The following is a 17,198-nucleotide window of genomic DNA, read 5'->3' on the forward strand; positions in this document are numbered from 1 at the left end:
TTGGTTTACATGGCATTTTATTTTGGCCAGGCGCGGTGACTCACGCCTGTAATCCCAGCACTTTGGGAAGCCAAGGCGGGCGGAAAGCACTTGAGGCCAAGGAGTTTGAGACCAGCCTGGCCAACATGGAGAAATCCTGTTTCTACTAAAAATACGAAAGTTAGCTGGGCATGGTGGCGTGCACCTATAATCCCAGCTACTGAGGAGGCTGAGGCATGAGAATCATCAGAATCTGGGAGATGGAGGTTGCGGTGAGCTGAGATTGAGCCACTGCATTCCAGCCTGTGACAGAGTGAGACTCTCAAAAATAAAAGCAAAAAAAAACCCAGTTATTTTGTAGAATATCCTGTAATGTGGGTTTGTCTGTTTCCTTATGATTAGATTCAGATCATGTATTTTTTTGGCAATAATACTACTGAAGCATTGTGCCCTGCATGTATCGGATCAGGAGGTGTGTGATGGATGTCATTTTGTTCCATCGCTGATGGTGGTAACTTTTTTTTTTTTTTGAGATGGAGTCTTACTCTTTTGCCTAGGCTGGAGTGCAGTGGCACAGTCTTAGTTCACTGCAACCTCCACCTCCTGGGTTCAAGCGATTCTCGTGCCTCAGTCTCCCGAGTAGCTGGGATTACAGACGTCAGCCATTGTGCCCAGGCTATTTTTTCATTCTTTTATAAAAATTGGCATCATAGTGTGCACCCTTTTCTGCATCTTGGTTTTTTTATTTATTTATTTTTTTGAGACAAGGTCTCATTCTCTCACCCAGGCCCTGGAGTGCAGTGTTGTGATTACAGTTCACTACGGCCTCAAACTTCTGGATGCAGGTAATCCTCCCACCTCACCCTCTTGAGTAGCTGGGACTACAGGTGAGTGTCACCATACCCAGCTAATTTTTTGTATGTTTTGTACAGATGGGGTTTCACCATGTTGCCCAGGCTGGTCTCAAATTCCTGGGCTCAAGCGATCTTCCTGCCTTGGCCTCAAGTGTTGGCATTACAGGTGTGAGCCACTGTGCCTGGCCTGCATCATGCTTTTCTTATTAGTACTTCATGGAAATCTCTCTTAGCTGCTGGAAGTCAGATTCATCCTTCTGATGTTTGGGTGACGTCCTAGGTGCAGATGCACTGATTTGTTCATTTCTGTGTCTATAATGGTTCACTTTTGGTTTTTGCTTCTATGAATGATGCTGCAGCAATCACTCTTCAACAGTGACCTTTCACAAAGGAGTCATTTAAATTACTACCCACCATCCTACCCACTCCACTGAAACACATTTTATTTTTTTGAGATGGAGTTGCGTTCTTGTTGCCCAGGCTGGAGTGCAATGGCACGATCTCGGCTCACCGCAACCTCCGCCTCCTGGGTTCAAGCAGTTCTCCTGCCTCAGCCTCCTGAGTAGCTGGGATTACAGGCATCCACCACCACACCCAGCTAATGTTTGTATTTTTAGTGGAGATGGGATTTCTCCATGCTGGCCAGGCTGGTCTTGAACTCCTGACATCAGGTGATCCGTCTGCCTCGGCCTCCCAAAGTGCTAGGATTACAGATGTGAGCCACCGTGCCTAGCCGTTGAAACACATGTTAAAGATTGCCATGAGCCTGGTGTGGTGGCATGTGCCTGTTGTCCCAGCTACTTGGGAGGCTGAGATGGGAGGATCACCTGAGCCCAGGAGTGCAAAACCAGCCTGGGCAACATAGCAAGACCCCATCTCAAAAGATTGCCGTGAACCCTTTTTTAATTAAAATAAAAATCAGAGAATTGCATGATTTAGACTATAAACATCTTCCATAATCTCACCTACCAGAGATGACTGCTATTAATTTTGGAGTATATGTTTCCAGGCTCTTTTTTATGCATGTGCCAATATGCATATGTATATATTCTTAACAGAAATGAACTTAACATTTTACATACACTTTAGTTTTTTCACTGGTAACCTCTTAATTGCCTTTTTCAGTGGCTGTTTCTTTCCCTTATCACCTTAGGTCACTTTGTAGCATCCCATTCTCCTAGCTGTCTTGTGTGTTTCTCCCTCTTTCTGTCCTCTAAATGTAGCCACTCCTCAAGTTTCAGTCCCCAGATTTCCAGATACTTGTTTTTATTATTTCTTTTCTTTTTTTTTTTTTTTTTTTGAGACAGGGTCTCACTCTGTCATCCAGGCTGGAGTGTAGTGGTATGATCTCAGCTCTCTGCAGCCTCAACCTCCTGGGCTCAAGTAATTCTCCCACCTCAGCCTCCTGAGTAGCTGGGTGTATAGGCATGTGCCACCACACCTGGCTAATTTTGGATTTTTTGTAGATGTGGGGTCTCAGTGTTGCCCAGGCTGGTCTCAAACTCCTGGATGCAAGTGATCCTCCCGCCTCGGCCTATTTTTTATTCCTAATTGGACAGCCTAGTATCACATGCATTAAAACCACTTTCCCTCTTTGCTCCTTTTTCTGGAAGTGGTTCTGGCATTTCTGTTAGCTTGCTTCTTGGCTTCCAAATCTCCTTCCCTTAGGCTGTCCTCTCTCCTTTGGTCCTTAGGTGTGAGCTGTTGCCAAGACACTGCTAGATTAGAGCATTCTTGGGTACCGTTCAGTCTTCTCCCTCCAGCTTGTACTGATGAATTTTATTTTTTATTTTTTTGGGACAGAGTCTTGCTCTTGTTGCCCAGGCTAGAGTACAATGGCTCGATCTCGGCTCATGGCAACCTCTGCCTCCCAGGTTCAAGCAATCCTCCTGCCTCAGCCTCCCAAGTAGCTGGGATTACAGGAACCTGCCACCACACCCGGCTAATTTTTAATATTTTTAGTAGAGACAGGGTTTCAATATGTTGGCCAGGCTGGTCTCATTTGAACTCCTGACCTCAGGCAATCCTTCCGCCTTGGCCTCCCAAAGTGCTGGGATTACAGGTGTGAGCCACTGCACCTGGCCGCTGATGACTTTCATAGTTGCCCTTCATTTTATTCAGACTGTCTGGCCAGGTATTCAAGATTCTACTTTTTGCTGCCAATTTTTTTTTTTTCCTTCTCTGCCATGATTCCTCCCTCCCCTCTGCCTCCAGGACCCTTCAGGTCAAGCCAAGCTGGCTCACTTGGTCTGCCCCCTGTGCGTGTCTTGGGCTTAACTATTTCTTGGCTGTCCCCCTGCCATCCTAGAGTGCCCTCTGGACTCTTGCCTGGTGGGACTTGCTGACGAGGTGGATTGGTGCTCCAATGACCCTAACAAAACGCTGTCATCCATCTCATATGGAGGCCTTGCTGACCCAATAGAAACGTTCCCTTTATATTCCCAGAGCAGAGCTCTGTTCTGTCTGCTCTCCCGAAGTCCTGGCTTGCGAGGGCACTGGAAGGCGGGTGGGGAGGGTATATGCAGCGGAAATGAGGAGCCCTCATTTTTCTAATCTGTTTATTGTACTTGGACTACCACATGGCCTCCTAAGATTCTTCTACTTCTGTAGAAAGTGTGATCCCCTTTAGGAAGCCTCTGGCATTAAGTCAGGAGTAAAGAAACTTGTGAAACCCCATGGCTTCTGCAGGACAGCTCCTCTCTATCAGGGGAAGAAAGGCTCAAGTGCAAGCTTGGCAAAAGCTTTTTGCTGGAGAAATCTCTGGGAAAAGGAATGCTCATCCACTGCTTGCTGGGAGTGTCCATGGGCAAGGGGAAGCCACCCTCTCCCTTGACCTTGACTTCTTTTCCACCTTTCTGTGACCTGGCTAAGTCAGCCTTCCACGTGGTCCTTACAACGACTGGAGTTAAGTTGACTATGATTCCCTATTCTAGGTCAAGGCTAATGTCTTCTGAAGACTTAGCAGAGATCCCTCAACTCCAAAAGGTAAGAAAGACAATTATCTGAACTAATAAAGGGTGGGGCATTCCAGAGTCACCCAGAACCTCACTTACCAGCATGGAAGTATAGGTGTTTCTGCATCGGGGAGGGGGTTGCATACTCAGATATTTACTGGGCAGGTAACTTAAGTGTATTTTTTTTTTGAGACAGAGTCTCGCTCTGTCGCCCAGGCTGGAGTGCAGTGGCATCATCTTGGCTCACTGAAACCTCTGCCTCCTGGGTTCAAGCAATTCTCTTGCCTCAGCCTCCTGAGTAGCTAGGATTACAGGCATGTGCCACCATGCCCAGCTAATTTTTATATTTTTAGTAGAGATGGGGTTTTACCATGTTGGCCAGGCTGGTCTCAAACTCCTGACCTCATGATCTGCCCGCCTCAGCCTCCCAAAGTGCTGGGATTACAGGCGTGAGCCACCACACCTGACCTAAGTGTACTTTTAAAGGGCTGCCTGAGACTGGGTATGGTGGCTCACACCTGTAATCCCAGCACTTTGTGAGGCGAAGGCAGGAGGATCGCTGAGCCCAGGAGTTTGAGACCTGCCTGGGCAACATAGTGAAACCCCATCTCTACAAAAAGTAAAAAATAAATTAGGCATGGTGGCACATGCCTGTGGTCCCTGCTACTCCAGAGGCTGAGGTGGGGGGATTGCTTGAGCCTGGGATGTCGAGGCTACAGTCAGCCATGATCTCGCCATTGCACTTATCCTGGGCAACAGAGCGAGACCCTGTCTCTAAAAAAACAAAACAAAAAAGCTACATGAGTCAAATGCAACACACCCGAGCCCCCTGATGTACGGTCTCTACGTGGACTCCACTTCTCTACTTAATTTTGTCCAGCAGGTTGTGATAATAGTGGGATGGGCTGTAAGAGTTTTTATCAAGCCAGGTATGTATCAATTGTCTGTTATGTGCTTGGGGCTGGGGAATATAGAGATAATTAATACAAATTAGATTAAGTTAAGTTAAACATGCCTTTGTCTTTGAAGAGCTCACTATGAGACAAGGAGTAATAACAAGAGCTGTCATTTATTGTGTAATTACAGTTTACTGGGGCTTCACATGTATTCAGGTGTCATTTAGGTCTCAACCACAGCCCTGCAGGGTAGGGACTGTGGCTTTCTGTTTTGCAGATGAGGAAACCTGTGGCTCAGGGAAGTGATGTGATTTGCCTAAGTTAAAATAGCCTGTAAGTGAGGGAGCCAGACAGAATTCCAACCCAGAGCTCTGGGGCTCTGCAGCCGTGTGCTTCCCCTCATGCCTTGCTGCCCACATGTATGGACAGACATGCACACTTACTATGCCTTGAGGGGCAGATATGAACAAAGACCTGGGAATATGGAGGTGGCAGTGATGACTGTCATCTGAAAGTTATGGAAGAGCTCCTTGGGGGAGGTTCCATTTGAGCGAGAGTCTGAAGAGTGGGTAGGGGTTCACCTCTGGGGGAGACAGGTTGGACTGTGTATGGGAGACAATGTGAGTAAGCACCGAATGCTTGCTGGGCTTGGGGATGGTGGGGAGCAGGTGGTGTGCCTGGAACATGGTGCATGCTTGAAACTAGAAAGATAGGTCAGAGCTGGTTAGGAAGTACTTTGAATGCTACACTCAGGAGTTGAGGTGAAGAGTGTCAGAAGCAGGGTAAAGTCATTGATCAGATTTGCTGCCTAGAAGCCAGGCGCGGTGGCCCATACCTGTAATCCCAGCACTTTGGGAGGCCAAGGCAGGAGGATCACCTGAGGTCAGGAGTTCGAGGCCAGCCTGGTCAACATGGTGAAACCCTGTCTCTACTAAAAATACAAAAAATTAACCAGGCGTGGTGACTCATGCCTGTAGTCCCAGCTACTTGGGAGGCTGGTTCACGAGAATCACTTGAACCCAGGAGGCAGAGGTTGCAGTGAGCTGAGATCGCACCACGCTCCAGCTGGGTGACAGAGTGAGACTCTGTCTCAAAAAAAAAAAAAAATTTGCTGCCTAGAAAGATGACTGGTGCCAGTGTTGGGAGGTGGATGGGAAGAGAGGGTCAAACTCTGGTCTTAGTGGTGGTCATTGTACTTATCCCAGCAAAAGACTACAGTTCGGGGCGAGCAGGGGTGTGGGAGAGGAGGCTTATATGTAGGAGATGGATCCCAGGAATAATTAACTGGAGGGACGGTAGAATGCATAGGAAGAAGAGGGAAGAGCTGAAGGCGGTGCTGAGATTTCTAATTTGGGGTCTGAGTGTGTAGTGAGAGCCTTCCCGTGCTCCTCTGTTGGGCTCCGTGGAGGCAGGGACCCTCACTATGTTCACAGTGTATCCACAGTGCTGTATCCACAGTGCCTAGCACTCAGTCAGTGTGTGTAGACGCTGGGCTAATGAATGAAAGGTCACAGGAGGATGAGCACATTTGCTCTTTAGTTGGGGCTAAGAGGGGGAGAGTGAGCAATTTAATCCCTTGTCTTTTGGCTTTTTGAACTAAAGTGTTTTCAACTTCCCAAGGCCCAAAGCAATGTGTCTCAGTGAGCAGCACTGCCTGCCTGCCACTCAGGTCATCTAATTATCCACGTTTGGAGTCTTTTAGGGAAGGCAGCCTTTGATGGCCTGAGCTTTGGTGACCTGACACATTATGCTAAGTATCTGTATCAGTCTCATGGAGGGGTGAGGAGAGGAAGCATCATGAGGCCTGGAGGGGTGGGGAAGGCTTTTGGGGGGATTTGGGAAGGATGAGTAGAAGGGGGAAGTGAGGGAGAACCCCCAGTGGAGGGGTCTGTGTGAGCATTGGTGTGTTGGCAGGGAGGCCAGGGGTGGGGCAGGTGAGCTCATCTGACCGAGATGGGACATCTGGGCTGGTCAGGACCAGGTCAAATTAGGGAAAATGGAGAGGGATTCCCTGGGGTTTTCTTCCTTCCTTCCTTCCTTCCTTCCTTCCTTCCTTCCTTCCTTCCTTCCTTCCTTCCTTCCCTCCCTCCCCCTTCTTCCCTTCCTCCCTTTCTTCCTTCCTCCCTTCCTTCCTTCCTTCCTTTCCTCCCTCCCTCCCTTCCTTCCTTCCCTCCTTCCCTCCTTCCTTCCTTTCTTTCTCTCTCTCTCTTTCTTTCTTTCCTTCCTTCCTTTCTCTCTCTCTCTCTCTTTCTTTCTTTCTTTTTTTTTTTGAAGTCTTGCTCTGTTGCCCAGGCTGGAATGCAGCAGCGCAATCTCAGCTCACTGCAACCTCCACCTCCTGGGTTCGAGTGATTCTCCTGCCTCAGCCTCCTGAGTAGCTGGGACTACAGGCACATGCCACAACACCCAGCTAATGTTTTTGTATTTTTAGTAGACGTGGGTTTCTACCATGTTGGTCAGGCTGGTCTCAAACTCCTGACCTCAAATGATCCGCCTTCCTCGGCCTCCCGAAGTGCTGGGATTATGGGCATGAACCACCATGCCCAGCCCCCTGGGGTTCTGAATTCTGACCACTGAAGATTTGAAATGATATAGTTACTGAACTGAGGTCCCTTATAAATGAACACCCCATTATGAGTAAGGTAGGACTTGGCTGTATCCTCCCTGAGCCTCAGCTGTGGCATCTGTAAAAAGGGAACAATGGTTCCCTCTCCAAAGTCAGAAGAGTCTAGGTTTTTCTTTATCTTCTTAGGTGTAAAAATGGTTAAGAATTCTGTATTTCTGTCAGTGACATCATAACACTACTTACCTTGTTCTTTCTCAAAGAGTCTCTCTTTAAATCATGTGCTGAAAATGTTTGGCTCAGGAAATTGAAACGCTCAGTCCCTGGTTCTTGTTATATTCGTTCCAGCTGTCCATCCCACATGGCTTCCAGAACAAGGAGGCTGCTAGCTCCTCAACACCATCCATCACCCTTAGCCAGGTGCCTGACCTCCAGCCTGGGTCCCAGCTGTTTACTGAGATACACCTGGCCAAGATAGAGAAAATGTTTGAGGAGGACATCAGCTCGACTGGAGGTAAGGCCGCTCTGTAGGCTCGGTTTTTGTGTGAGTTCTGCAACAGGGCAGGACCGAGTACCTGGGGTGTGTGGAGGGTTCAGACATAATAAGCATTTTTTTTTTGTTTTTGAGACAGGATATTGCTCTGTCACCCAGGCTGGAGTGCAGTGGTGTGATCACCACGGCAGCCTCGACCTCCCATGCTCAAGCGATCCTCCTGTCTCAGCCCCCAGAGTAGCTGGGACTACAGGCACATACCACCACTCCTGGCTAATTAAAATTTTTCTTTTTTTTTAGAAACAAGGGCTTGCTATTAGGTTGGTGCAAAAGTAATTGCAGTTTTGCTATTAAAAGTAATGGCAGAAATCACAATTGCTTTTGCACCAATGTGATATGTGGTCCAGGCTCGTCTGGGACTACTGGGCTCAAGTGATCCTCCTGCCTTGGCCCCCGGAGTAGCTGAAACTACAGGCACATGCCACCATGCCTGGCTAATTAAAAAAATAATAATTGTAGAGACGAGGTCTTGCTATGTTGCCCAGGCTGGTCTCAAACTCCTGGGCTCAAGCAGCGCCTTCTGCCTTGGCCTCCCAAAGTGCTGGGATTACAGGTGTGAGCCACTGTGCCCAACCCTGATCAGCATCTTTGCATCTAGTGTCTCCTGTAAAACTTTCAAGCATTATGTAGGCATTGCAAGCATATTGGAGGCTATTTGGGATCTAGAAAATTTTAAAAAATACCCCTAGTCCAAACACCCACATGTAACCACTGTTAGCATTTTGGTGTATGTATTTTCTTCCAGTTTCATATGTATGGTTTATTATCTGTTGCTGTGTGATAATACCACGGTCTTAGTGGCTTAAACCAATGCACGTTTATCACCTCACAGTTCTGGTGGGGCAGGAGTCTGGGCATGGCTTAGCTGGCTTCTCTGTTCAGGCTCTCACAAGGCTACAATCAAGTTGTTGGCTGGGACCGGTGTGGTGGCTCACGCCTCTAATCCCAACAGTTTGAGAGGCCAAGGCGGGCAGATCACTTAAGGTCAGGAGTTCAAGAGCAGCCTGGCCAACATGGTGAAACCCCGTCTCTACTAAAAATACAAAAATTAGCTGGGCATGGTGGCACGGGCCTCTAATTCCAGCTACTTGGGAGGCTGAGGCAAGAGAATCGCTTGAATCTGGGAAGCAGAGGTTGCAGTGAGCCAAGGTCATGCCACTTTACTCCAGCCTAGACCACAGAGTGAGACTCTGTCTCAAAAAAAAAAAAAGTCGTCAGCTGGGGCTGTGGAATCATCCTGGGGTTGACTGGGGAAGGACCCACTTCCGAGCTCACTCAGGTTGTTGGCAGAATTCAGTTCCTTGCCCCTGTGTGACTGAGGGCTTCTGTTTCTTCCTGACTGTTGGTGGGAGGCTACCTACAGTTCCTGGCCATGCAGGATTCACCAACAGAGCTGTTTGCAAGGCTCAAGCCAACAACAGGGAGAAAAACTCCAGCAAGATGGGTGTTGCAATCTTTTTTTTTTTTTTTTTTGAGACGGAGTTTCACTCTTGTTGCCCAGGCTGGAGTGCAATGGCACGATCTTGGCTCACTGCAACCTCCGCCTCTGGTTCAAGAGATGCTCCTGTCTCAGCCTCCCAAGTAGCTGGGATTACTGGTATGTGCCACCACGCCTGGCTATATTTTGTATTTTTAATAGAGACGGGGTTTCTCCATGTTGGGCAGGCTGGTCTCGAGCTCCCGACCTCAGGTGATCCGCCTGCCTCAGCCTCCCAAAGTGCTGGTATTACAGGCGTGAGCTGCTGTGCCCGGCCAGGTGTTGCAATCTTATATAACAAATCATGTAATCATGTGCACATAGTCCTGCACACCCTGTCACCTGTGCCATATTCTGTTGGTTAGAAGCAAGTCACAGGTCCCACCACACTCCAGGGGAGGGGATCGAAGGAGGGATTGAGCACCAGGAGGCACACAGTATGGGGGCTGCTTAAGTCTCTCTACTGCAGATGGCTGTGTATGTTTTCATATGTCTTTAATCATACTATATATGTAATTTCAGACTACTTTTCACTTAATGCTAATATCCTAAGGAATTTTCCATATTGCTACATAATCTTCCAAGTCATCATTACTAACAGAGGCAGTTGTTTCACTGGCTAAGCTATTCCCCTATTTTCAGACATTTAGGTTTTATTGAGTTTAATGTTGTAAAGATATCCTTTGTGCATCAAGCCTTTTCTCTGTTTAGAGCTTGATTTTCCCCCTGAGATAATACTCCTGTAAGTCAAATAATAGGAATACTTAAAGGCATCTTTCTTTATATCCACTAGACCATGCCAGGGTCCTATTTACCTGCCCTGTGAATTTCTTTTGAGATTTACAACCACACTGTGATGTGGGCAGGAAAGGATAAGAAATCTCCAGTTTACGAACGAGTAAAGTGAGACCTAGGAGGGACAATTTGTGTCTGGTCTGAAGATAGGGTGATTCCTGGGTGGTGGTCTTCAATGTCATTGTTTGCAGCCAGGAAGTGCCACCACTGTGTCTGGGAGGACTCCATTGGTACTGACCTTGGCCATCGTTTTTATTGTGTTTGTGTATGTTTTGAATAGGTAATATATCCACACAGTTTAATATATCCAAATGGTTCAAAATCCAAAAGGTACTTTTTTCATGATACCTTTCTGATATACAGAGAAAATGTTTTTCTCCCCCACCACCCATGTGCCCAGGTATGTCCCTTTAAGTGATTACTGTTTTCTGTTTCCTGTGATCTTTATTTTTAATTTTTTTAGGGACAGGGTCTCACTTGGTTGCCCAGGCTGGAGTGGAGTGGTGTGATTATAACTCACTGCAGCCTTGAACTCCTGGGCTCAAGTGATCCTCCTGTCTCAGCCTCTGGAGTAGCTAGGATCAGAGGCATGTGCCACAATACCTGGGTAATTTTTAAAAACTTTTTGGTAGAGATGGGGTCTTGCTATGTTGCCCAGGCTAGTCTCAAACTCCTGGCTTCAAGCAATCCTTCTGCCTCTGCCTCCCAAAGTGTTGGGATTACAAGCATTAGCCACTGCACCCAGCCTCCTGTGACCTTTGGAAATAAATACAGAAGTACCTTTAGTCATTTCTACTTCTTTTTTTTTTTTTTTTTTTCCTGAAATGGAGTCTCACTCTGTCACCCAGGCTAGAGTGCAGTGGTGCGATCTCGGCTCACTGCAACCTCTGCCTCCCAGGTTCAAGTGATTCTCCTGTCTCAGCCTCCCGAGTAGCTGGGACTACAGGCACGCACCACTGGCTAATTTTGGTATTTTCAGTAGAGACAGGGTTTCACCATGTTGGTCAGGCTAGTCTTGAACTCCTGACCTCAGGTGATCCACCTGTCTCGCCTCCCAAAGTTCTGGGATTTCAGGTGTGAGCCACCGTGCCCGGCCCTCTCTACTTCTTCTTTTAAATTTTAGTGTCCAGTCATCAGTTTCCTCCCTTTTATTATATGCAATGGCAGCCTACTGTCCACACTGTTCTATTCTTTGCTTTTTATTTTTTAAAATTTTTTATTCTTTTAAATTTCTTTTAGAGATAGGGTTTTCCTGTGTAGCCCAGGCTGGAGTGCAGTGGTGTGATGATAGTTCACTGAAGCCTTGACCTCCTGGGCTCAAGCAATCCTCCTGACTCAGCCTCCAGAGTAGCTAGGACTACAGGTGCATGCTACCACATCCAGCTAATTTTTTCATTTTTATTTTTTGTAGAGATGGTGTCTTGCTATGCTGTATTCCTTGCTTTTTTAAAAAATTAATTTTAACAAGTTTACCTCTTGCTTTTTACTGAATGTATCTTGCAGATATTTTCATATCAATATAAAAAACCCTTTCTCATTTTAAAAAACCAACTTTGGCTTTAAATGGGAGAAAAGAAAATTCACCTTTTGTTGATGTAGGATAAAGGAAAATAGGATCATTTTTCTCTTTTGAAAGTCTTTTAAGGAGGTGGATTATGAGTGCGGGCTCCATACCGTGTCTTAGGCACCCCAACTGTCACTGCGTGCCTTGGAGGGAAGAGGGGACATGCCAGTGTCCTTCTTCCTGTTCTGTAAGTTCCCTTTTCCTAGCTTCAGTCCAGGTTGTGCCAGATCTTTGAGGGAAGTCAGTGGTTCTTAAAGAGGAAAGAGTGCCTTTCAGTCTCCCCAGGAGGTTTTGAAAGCACACAAAGGCAGTTTGACTCCCAGCTCTGTCTGGAAGGAGGCCGCAGGGCTCATGGCCTGCCCCCTGGCATCTATCTTCTACCTGGAAGGACCATTAAGTGCTTAAGCGCCTTGGCTGTAACTCCAGATAAACAAGATGGGTCCCTCTTTTAGCAAGGCATGATTTCTTCAGGCTTTCCATTTATTCCTTGATCCAGCAACAAATATAACAATAATTACTGTTGTATCATTGTGCTGGGTGTTGTATAAGGAGAATAGAATGGGGTTAAGAGCATGAGTTCTGGAGCCAGATTGCTAGGGTTAGTATCTGGTGCTACCACTTACCAGCTGTGTGACCTTGGGCAAGCGACCACACCTCTCTGTGCCACATTTTCTTCCTTATGTAGGTAGTCAGGGTGCATAAGGCACAGAGAACAATGCCTGGCATGAAGTGCCATCACCGGCACATCTCAGCGCCCACAGAAACCCTCAGGGGACCAATGTTTGTTGAAGCCAGGACCCAGCCCTGGGGAAACAGGCTCATCCCTGCCACCCCAGAGCTCTCAGGCTGGAGTGGGAGATAGAAGACAGACAGACAAGAGTGAAAGCGAGCTGGGCACAGTGGCTCATGCCTGTAATCCCAGCACTTCGGGATCCCAGCGAGCTGAGGTGGGTGGATCAAGAGGTCAAGGGTTCGAGACCAGCCTGGCCAACATGGTAAAACCCTGTCCCTACTAAAAATACAAAAATTAGCTGGGCATGGTGGTGGGTGCCTGTAGTTCCAGCTACTTGGGAGGCTGAGGCAGGAGAATTTCTTGAACCCAGGAGGTGGAGGTTGTAGTGAGCCAAGATCATGCCACCACACTCCAGCCTGGGCAACAGAGCGAGACTCCATCTCAAAAACAAAAACAAGGCCGGGCGCAGTGGCTCATGCCTGTAATCCCAGCATTTTGGGAGGCCGAGGTGGGCGGATCGCCTGTGGTCAGGAGTTCGAGACCAGCCTGGCCAACATGGCGAAACCCTGTCTCTACTAAAAATACAAAAATTAGCCGAGTGTGGTGGTGGGCGCCTGTAATCCCAGCTACTTGGGAGGCCGAGGCAGGGAGAATTGCTTGAACCCAGGATGCGGAGGTTGCAGTGAGCCGAGATTGTGCCATTGCACTCCAGCCTGGGCAATAAGAGTAAAACTCCATTTCAAAGAGCAAAACAAAACAAAACAGAATACTAAAAACAAAAAACAAAAACAAAACACAAAACAGTGAAAGCCAGTGTGTCAGCTGATAATGTCAGCAAGAACCATGGAACCGGGCAATGGCGGGGGTGGCCTCCTTAGACAGACCCTAGGAAGGCTTCCCTATGGAAGGAGCCCCCTGAACTCCGAGGATGTTGGCCAGGATGGTCTCGATCTCTTGACCTCGTGATCCACCTGCCTCGGCCTCCCAAAGTGCTGGGATTACAGGTGTGAGCCACTGTGCCCAGCCCGGAAGCACTTTTTAAAGATTGTGATTATTAAAAAAAAAGTTGTAGACAGGGGTTATTGACCCATTTGCAGACAGATCCCCTCATAGACCCAGCCAGCACGTGGAGAATTTTCTATCCTTGCCTGTTCCTCCTTTCTTCTCCCCATCTTTTCCTTCAGCCAAAGTTTATATTTTGATAATTGCTTTTAGAAGATGCAGTTCGGCCGGGTGTGGTAGGCTCACACCTGTAATCCCAGCACTTTGGGAGGCCGGAGAGGGCGGATCACTTGAGGTCAGGAGTTTGAGAGCAGCCTGGCCAACATGATGAAACCCCATCTCTACTAAAAATACAAAAATTAGCCGGAAGTCGCTTGAACCCAGGAGGCGGAGGTTGCAGTGAGCTGAGATTGTTTCACTGTACTCCAGCCTGGGCAACAGAGCGAGACTCTGTCAAAAAAAAAAAAAAATGCAGTTCACCTGTCCTTCTAGATGTCTGAATTTATTAATGTCTATTTGTTGCCATTATATACTTTTGTTCTGCTGCTTCTTTTCTTCATTTTTATTTTATTTATTTATTTATTGAGACAGGGTCTTACTCTGTTATCCAGGCTGGAGTGCAGTGGTGAAATCTCTGCTCACTGCAACCTCTGCCTCCCAGGCTCAAGCAATCCTCCCAGCTCAACCTCCCCAGTAGTTGGGACTACAGGCATGTGCCACCATGCCTGGCTAATTTTTGTATTTTCTGTGAAGATGCGGTTTCACCATGTTGCCCAGCCTGGTCTCAAACTCCTGGGCTCAAGCCTTCTGCCCACCTCAGCCTCCCAAAGTACTGGGATTATAGGTGTGAACACTTGCTTCCAGCCTTTATTTTATTTATTTTTTAGAGACAAGGTCTGTCTCCATCACCTAGGCTAGAGTACAGTGGCAAGATCATGGCCAACTTCAGCCTCTGCCTCCCGGGTTCAAGCCATCCTCCCACCTCAGTCTCTCAACCAGCTGGGACTACAGGCTCACGCCACTACACCTGGCTAATTAAAAAAATTTTTTTTTGTAGATTGGGTCTCCTTATGTTTCCCAGCCTGGTCTTGAACTCCTGATCTCAAATGATCCTCATACCTCAGCCTCCCAAAGCACTGGAATTACAGACATGAGCCACTGTGCCTGGCCTTGCTTCTACTTTTATTTTCTTTCCTTTTTCTTTTTTTGAGACAGTCTCACTCCATCGCTCAGGCTGGAGTGCAGTGGTGCAGTCTCGGTTCACTGCAACCTCTGCCTCCTGGGTTCAAGTGATTCTTGTGCCTCAGCCTCCCAAGTAGCTGGGATTACAGGCACACGCCGCCAAACACGGCTAATTTTTGTTTTTGTTTTCTAAAATATTTAAATATTTATTTTCTTTCTTCCTTTCTTTCTGACAGAGTCTGGCTCTGTTGCCCAGGCTGGAGTGCGTTGGTGTGATCTCGGCTCACTGCAACCTCTGCCTCCTGGATTCAAGTGATTCTCCTGCCTCAACCTCCCAAGTAGCTGGGATTACAGGCATGTGCCACCATGCCTGGCTAACTTTTTGTATTTTTTAGTAGAGACAGGGTTTTGCCATGTTGGCCAGGCTGGTCTCGAACTCCTAGCCTCAGGTGATCTTCCCGCCTCTGCCTCCCAAAGTGCTGGGATTACAGGCGTGAGCCACTGTGCCTGGCCTGGTTCTCCTTTTCTTTGGAGAGTTTTCTTTGTCTCAATCCTTCCTCTTTGTTAATTGCATGGAAATGGGAGTTGGTCTTTTTTAGCGCCTCCCCTCCCCACACTGCTGTGGGACCAACACAGTGCTCCCATATGGCGCGTTTTCAGCCAGGACTTGTGGGGTGGTTGAATGTTGAGCAGATAAGATGCAAAAGATAACCATGTGAGGACAGAAGCTTCCGGAATTGGCCTAGCCTGGGGTGGCTGGGGTGGATGCTGAGATGTGAGGAGGGGAGACAGGGCCAAGAGGGGCTGGATTTGAGGTTTGAGGGGCTGGAGGAGGCAGCCTCCTAAGGGCCCCGTCTCTGGCTGGAGGCATCTCCCTTCTGTGCCCCCCTGCAGTGGACCAGCTGAGGACCGTAGGGGAGGCAGCACCAAGACTGCCTTGAACCGAGCGCACCTGGTAAACATGGTGGTGTTTTTTTTTTTTTTTTTTTGAGACAGAGTTTTCGCTCTTGTTGCCCAGGCTGGAGTGCAGTGGTGCGATCTCAGCTCACTGCAACCTCCGCCTCCTGAGTTCAAGGGATTCTCGTGCCTCAGCCTCCCAAGTAGCTGGGATTGCAGGTACCCGCCACTGTGCCCAGCCAATTTATTTTTGTATTTTTAGTAGAGACAGGGTTTCACCATGTGGATCAGGCTGGTCTTGAACTCCTGACCTCAAGTGATCCACCTGCCTCAGCCTCCCAAAGTGCTGGAATTACAAGCGTGAGCCACCGCGCCTGGCCATAGATGTGGTCTTCAGCGTGTCCCCCTCAGCACCCAGACACTTGAGAACTCCGTGGCAGTGATGGGCCGAGGGACTTGTGAGGAAGGGGATGATGCTCTCTGTTCTCTCTTTAAAGCCCTGGGCATGGACGCCTTCATCAAGGCCATGAAGAAGGTTCTGAGCAGTGTGTCGGACGAGATGCTAAAGGAGCTGTTTTTGAAGGTGGACTCGGACTGTGAAGGCTTTGTCACCTGGGTGAGGAGGGTGCCCCTGCTTCCTCAGGTGCTGGAGGGAGGCTGGAGGGTCCAGTCCTTGACCAGTTGGTGGGGCTGAAGAGGGGAGGCCATCACGATGTGGGAAAGCCTCCCTGTGGATTCCGGCCCCACCCGGGGGACTTGCCTGGTGGAGACGTCCCTCCTAAGACCTGTGTGAGCTGAGTTCCTGGCAGCTCATTCCCCAGGGACAAGTGTCGTTGGCCCCTGTGTGAGACCTACTGAGTGTGCAGCGGTGACCCCACCTGCCACGCAGCTGTGCTGCCCACCAGCCTCCCATTTGGCTTGGGGGATTCAAGCTGGTACCACGACCATCTCATGACCCTTCACTGTCACTTAGGGATAGGCCAGCCTGTGGCTGTTACATCTAAAAGTGTCAGGCTTTTACAGCATCATCATAATAATGCTTTCATGTTTTTCTGGTTCTAAACGTTCGACAATGGGAATATACAGCTTTTTAAGCATACAGAAAAGTACCAAGGATAGTCTGACAAATTGATGTAGCAAAGATGACAATGATAACTAGCATTTACACCAAGCACTGTGCTAAGCTCTCTATGTATTATTTTACTTAAACCTCATAGGAATCCTATGGGGTAGGTGCTATGACTTACCTCTATTTCGGCCGGGCACAGTGGCTCATGCCTGTAATCCTAGCACTTTGGGAGGTCAAGGTGGGTGGATCGCTTGAGCTCAGGAGTTCAAGACCAGCCTGGGTAACGTGGTAAAACCCTGTCTCTACAAAAAATACCAAAAATTAAACGGGTGTGGTGGTGCACGCCTATAGTCCCAGCTATTTGTGGAGCTGAGCTGGGAGGATTGTTTGAGCCCAGGAGGTTGAGGCTGCAGTGAGCTGAGATTGCACCACTGTACTCCAGCCTGGGTGACAAAGTGAGACCATGTCTCAGGAAAAAAACAAAAGAAAACAAAAAACTTACCTCCATTTGACAGATTGGGAAACTGAGGCATGGGGAAGTTAGGAGTTTGCCCAGGGCTTCAGACTCATCAGCACTGGAGCCAGTATTCAAACCAGGGAGGGTGCCTTGAGAGTCCCTGCGTTAACTGCCGTCTCATAGCTCTCCTCAGCATAGGTATACATTCTGGGTTTTCTTCTCA

At 48.1% G+C, this 17,198-nt stretch overlaps 1 protein-coding gene across 4 annotated transcripts in view; it reads left to right on the forward strand.

Moving 5' to 3' along the window:
• The window catches only part of EFCAB8 (EF-hand calcium binding domain 8), a 104,699-nt gene that overhangs the window by 1,134 nt on the left and 86,367 nt on the right, over window positions 1-17,198 (forward strand). For 3 of the 4 annotated variants that reach the window (XM_055104475.1, XM_024926866.3, XM_055104476.1), the window contains exons 2-4: window positions 3,767-3,818; window positions 7,595-7,760; window positions 15,947-16,065. In XM_055104475.1, the coding sequence (XP_054960450.1) occupies window positions 3,777-3,818; window positions 7,595-7,760; window positions 15,947-16,065 (327 nt within the window). In that variant the 5' untranslated portion in view covers window positions 3,767-3,776. Of the gene's footprint in view, window positions 1-766; window positions 825-3,766; window positions 3,819-7,594; window positions 7,761-15,946; window positions 16,066-17,198 lie in introns of all 4 variants that reach the window. The other variant, XM_055104474.1, reaches the window with a different exon arrangement.

The sequence above is a fragment of the Pan paniscus genome, chromosome 21 (assembly GCF_029289425.2).
Source record: "Pan paniscus chromosome 21, NHGRI_mPanPan1-v2.0_pri, whole genome shotgun sequence".
Lineage (NCBI taxonomy): Eukaryota > Metazoa > Chordata > Mammalia > Primates > Hominidae > Pan > Pan paniscus.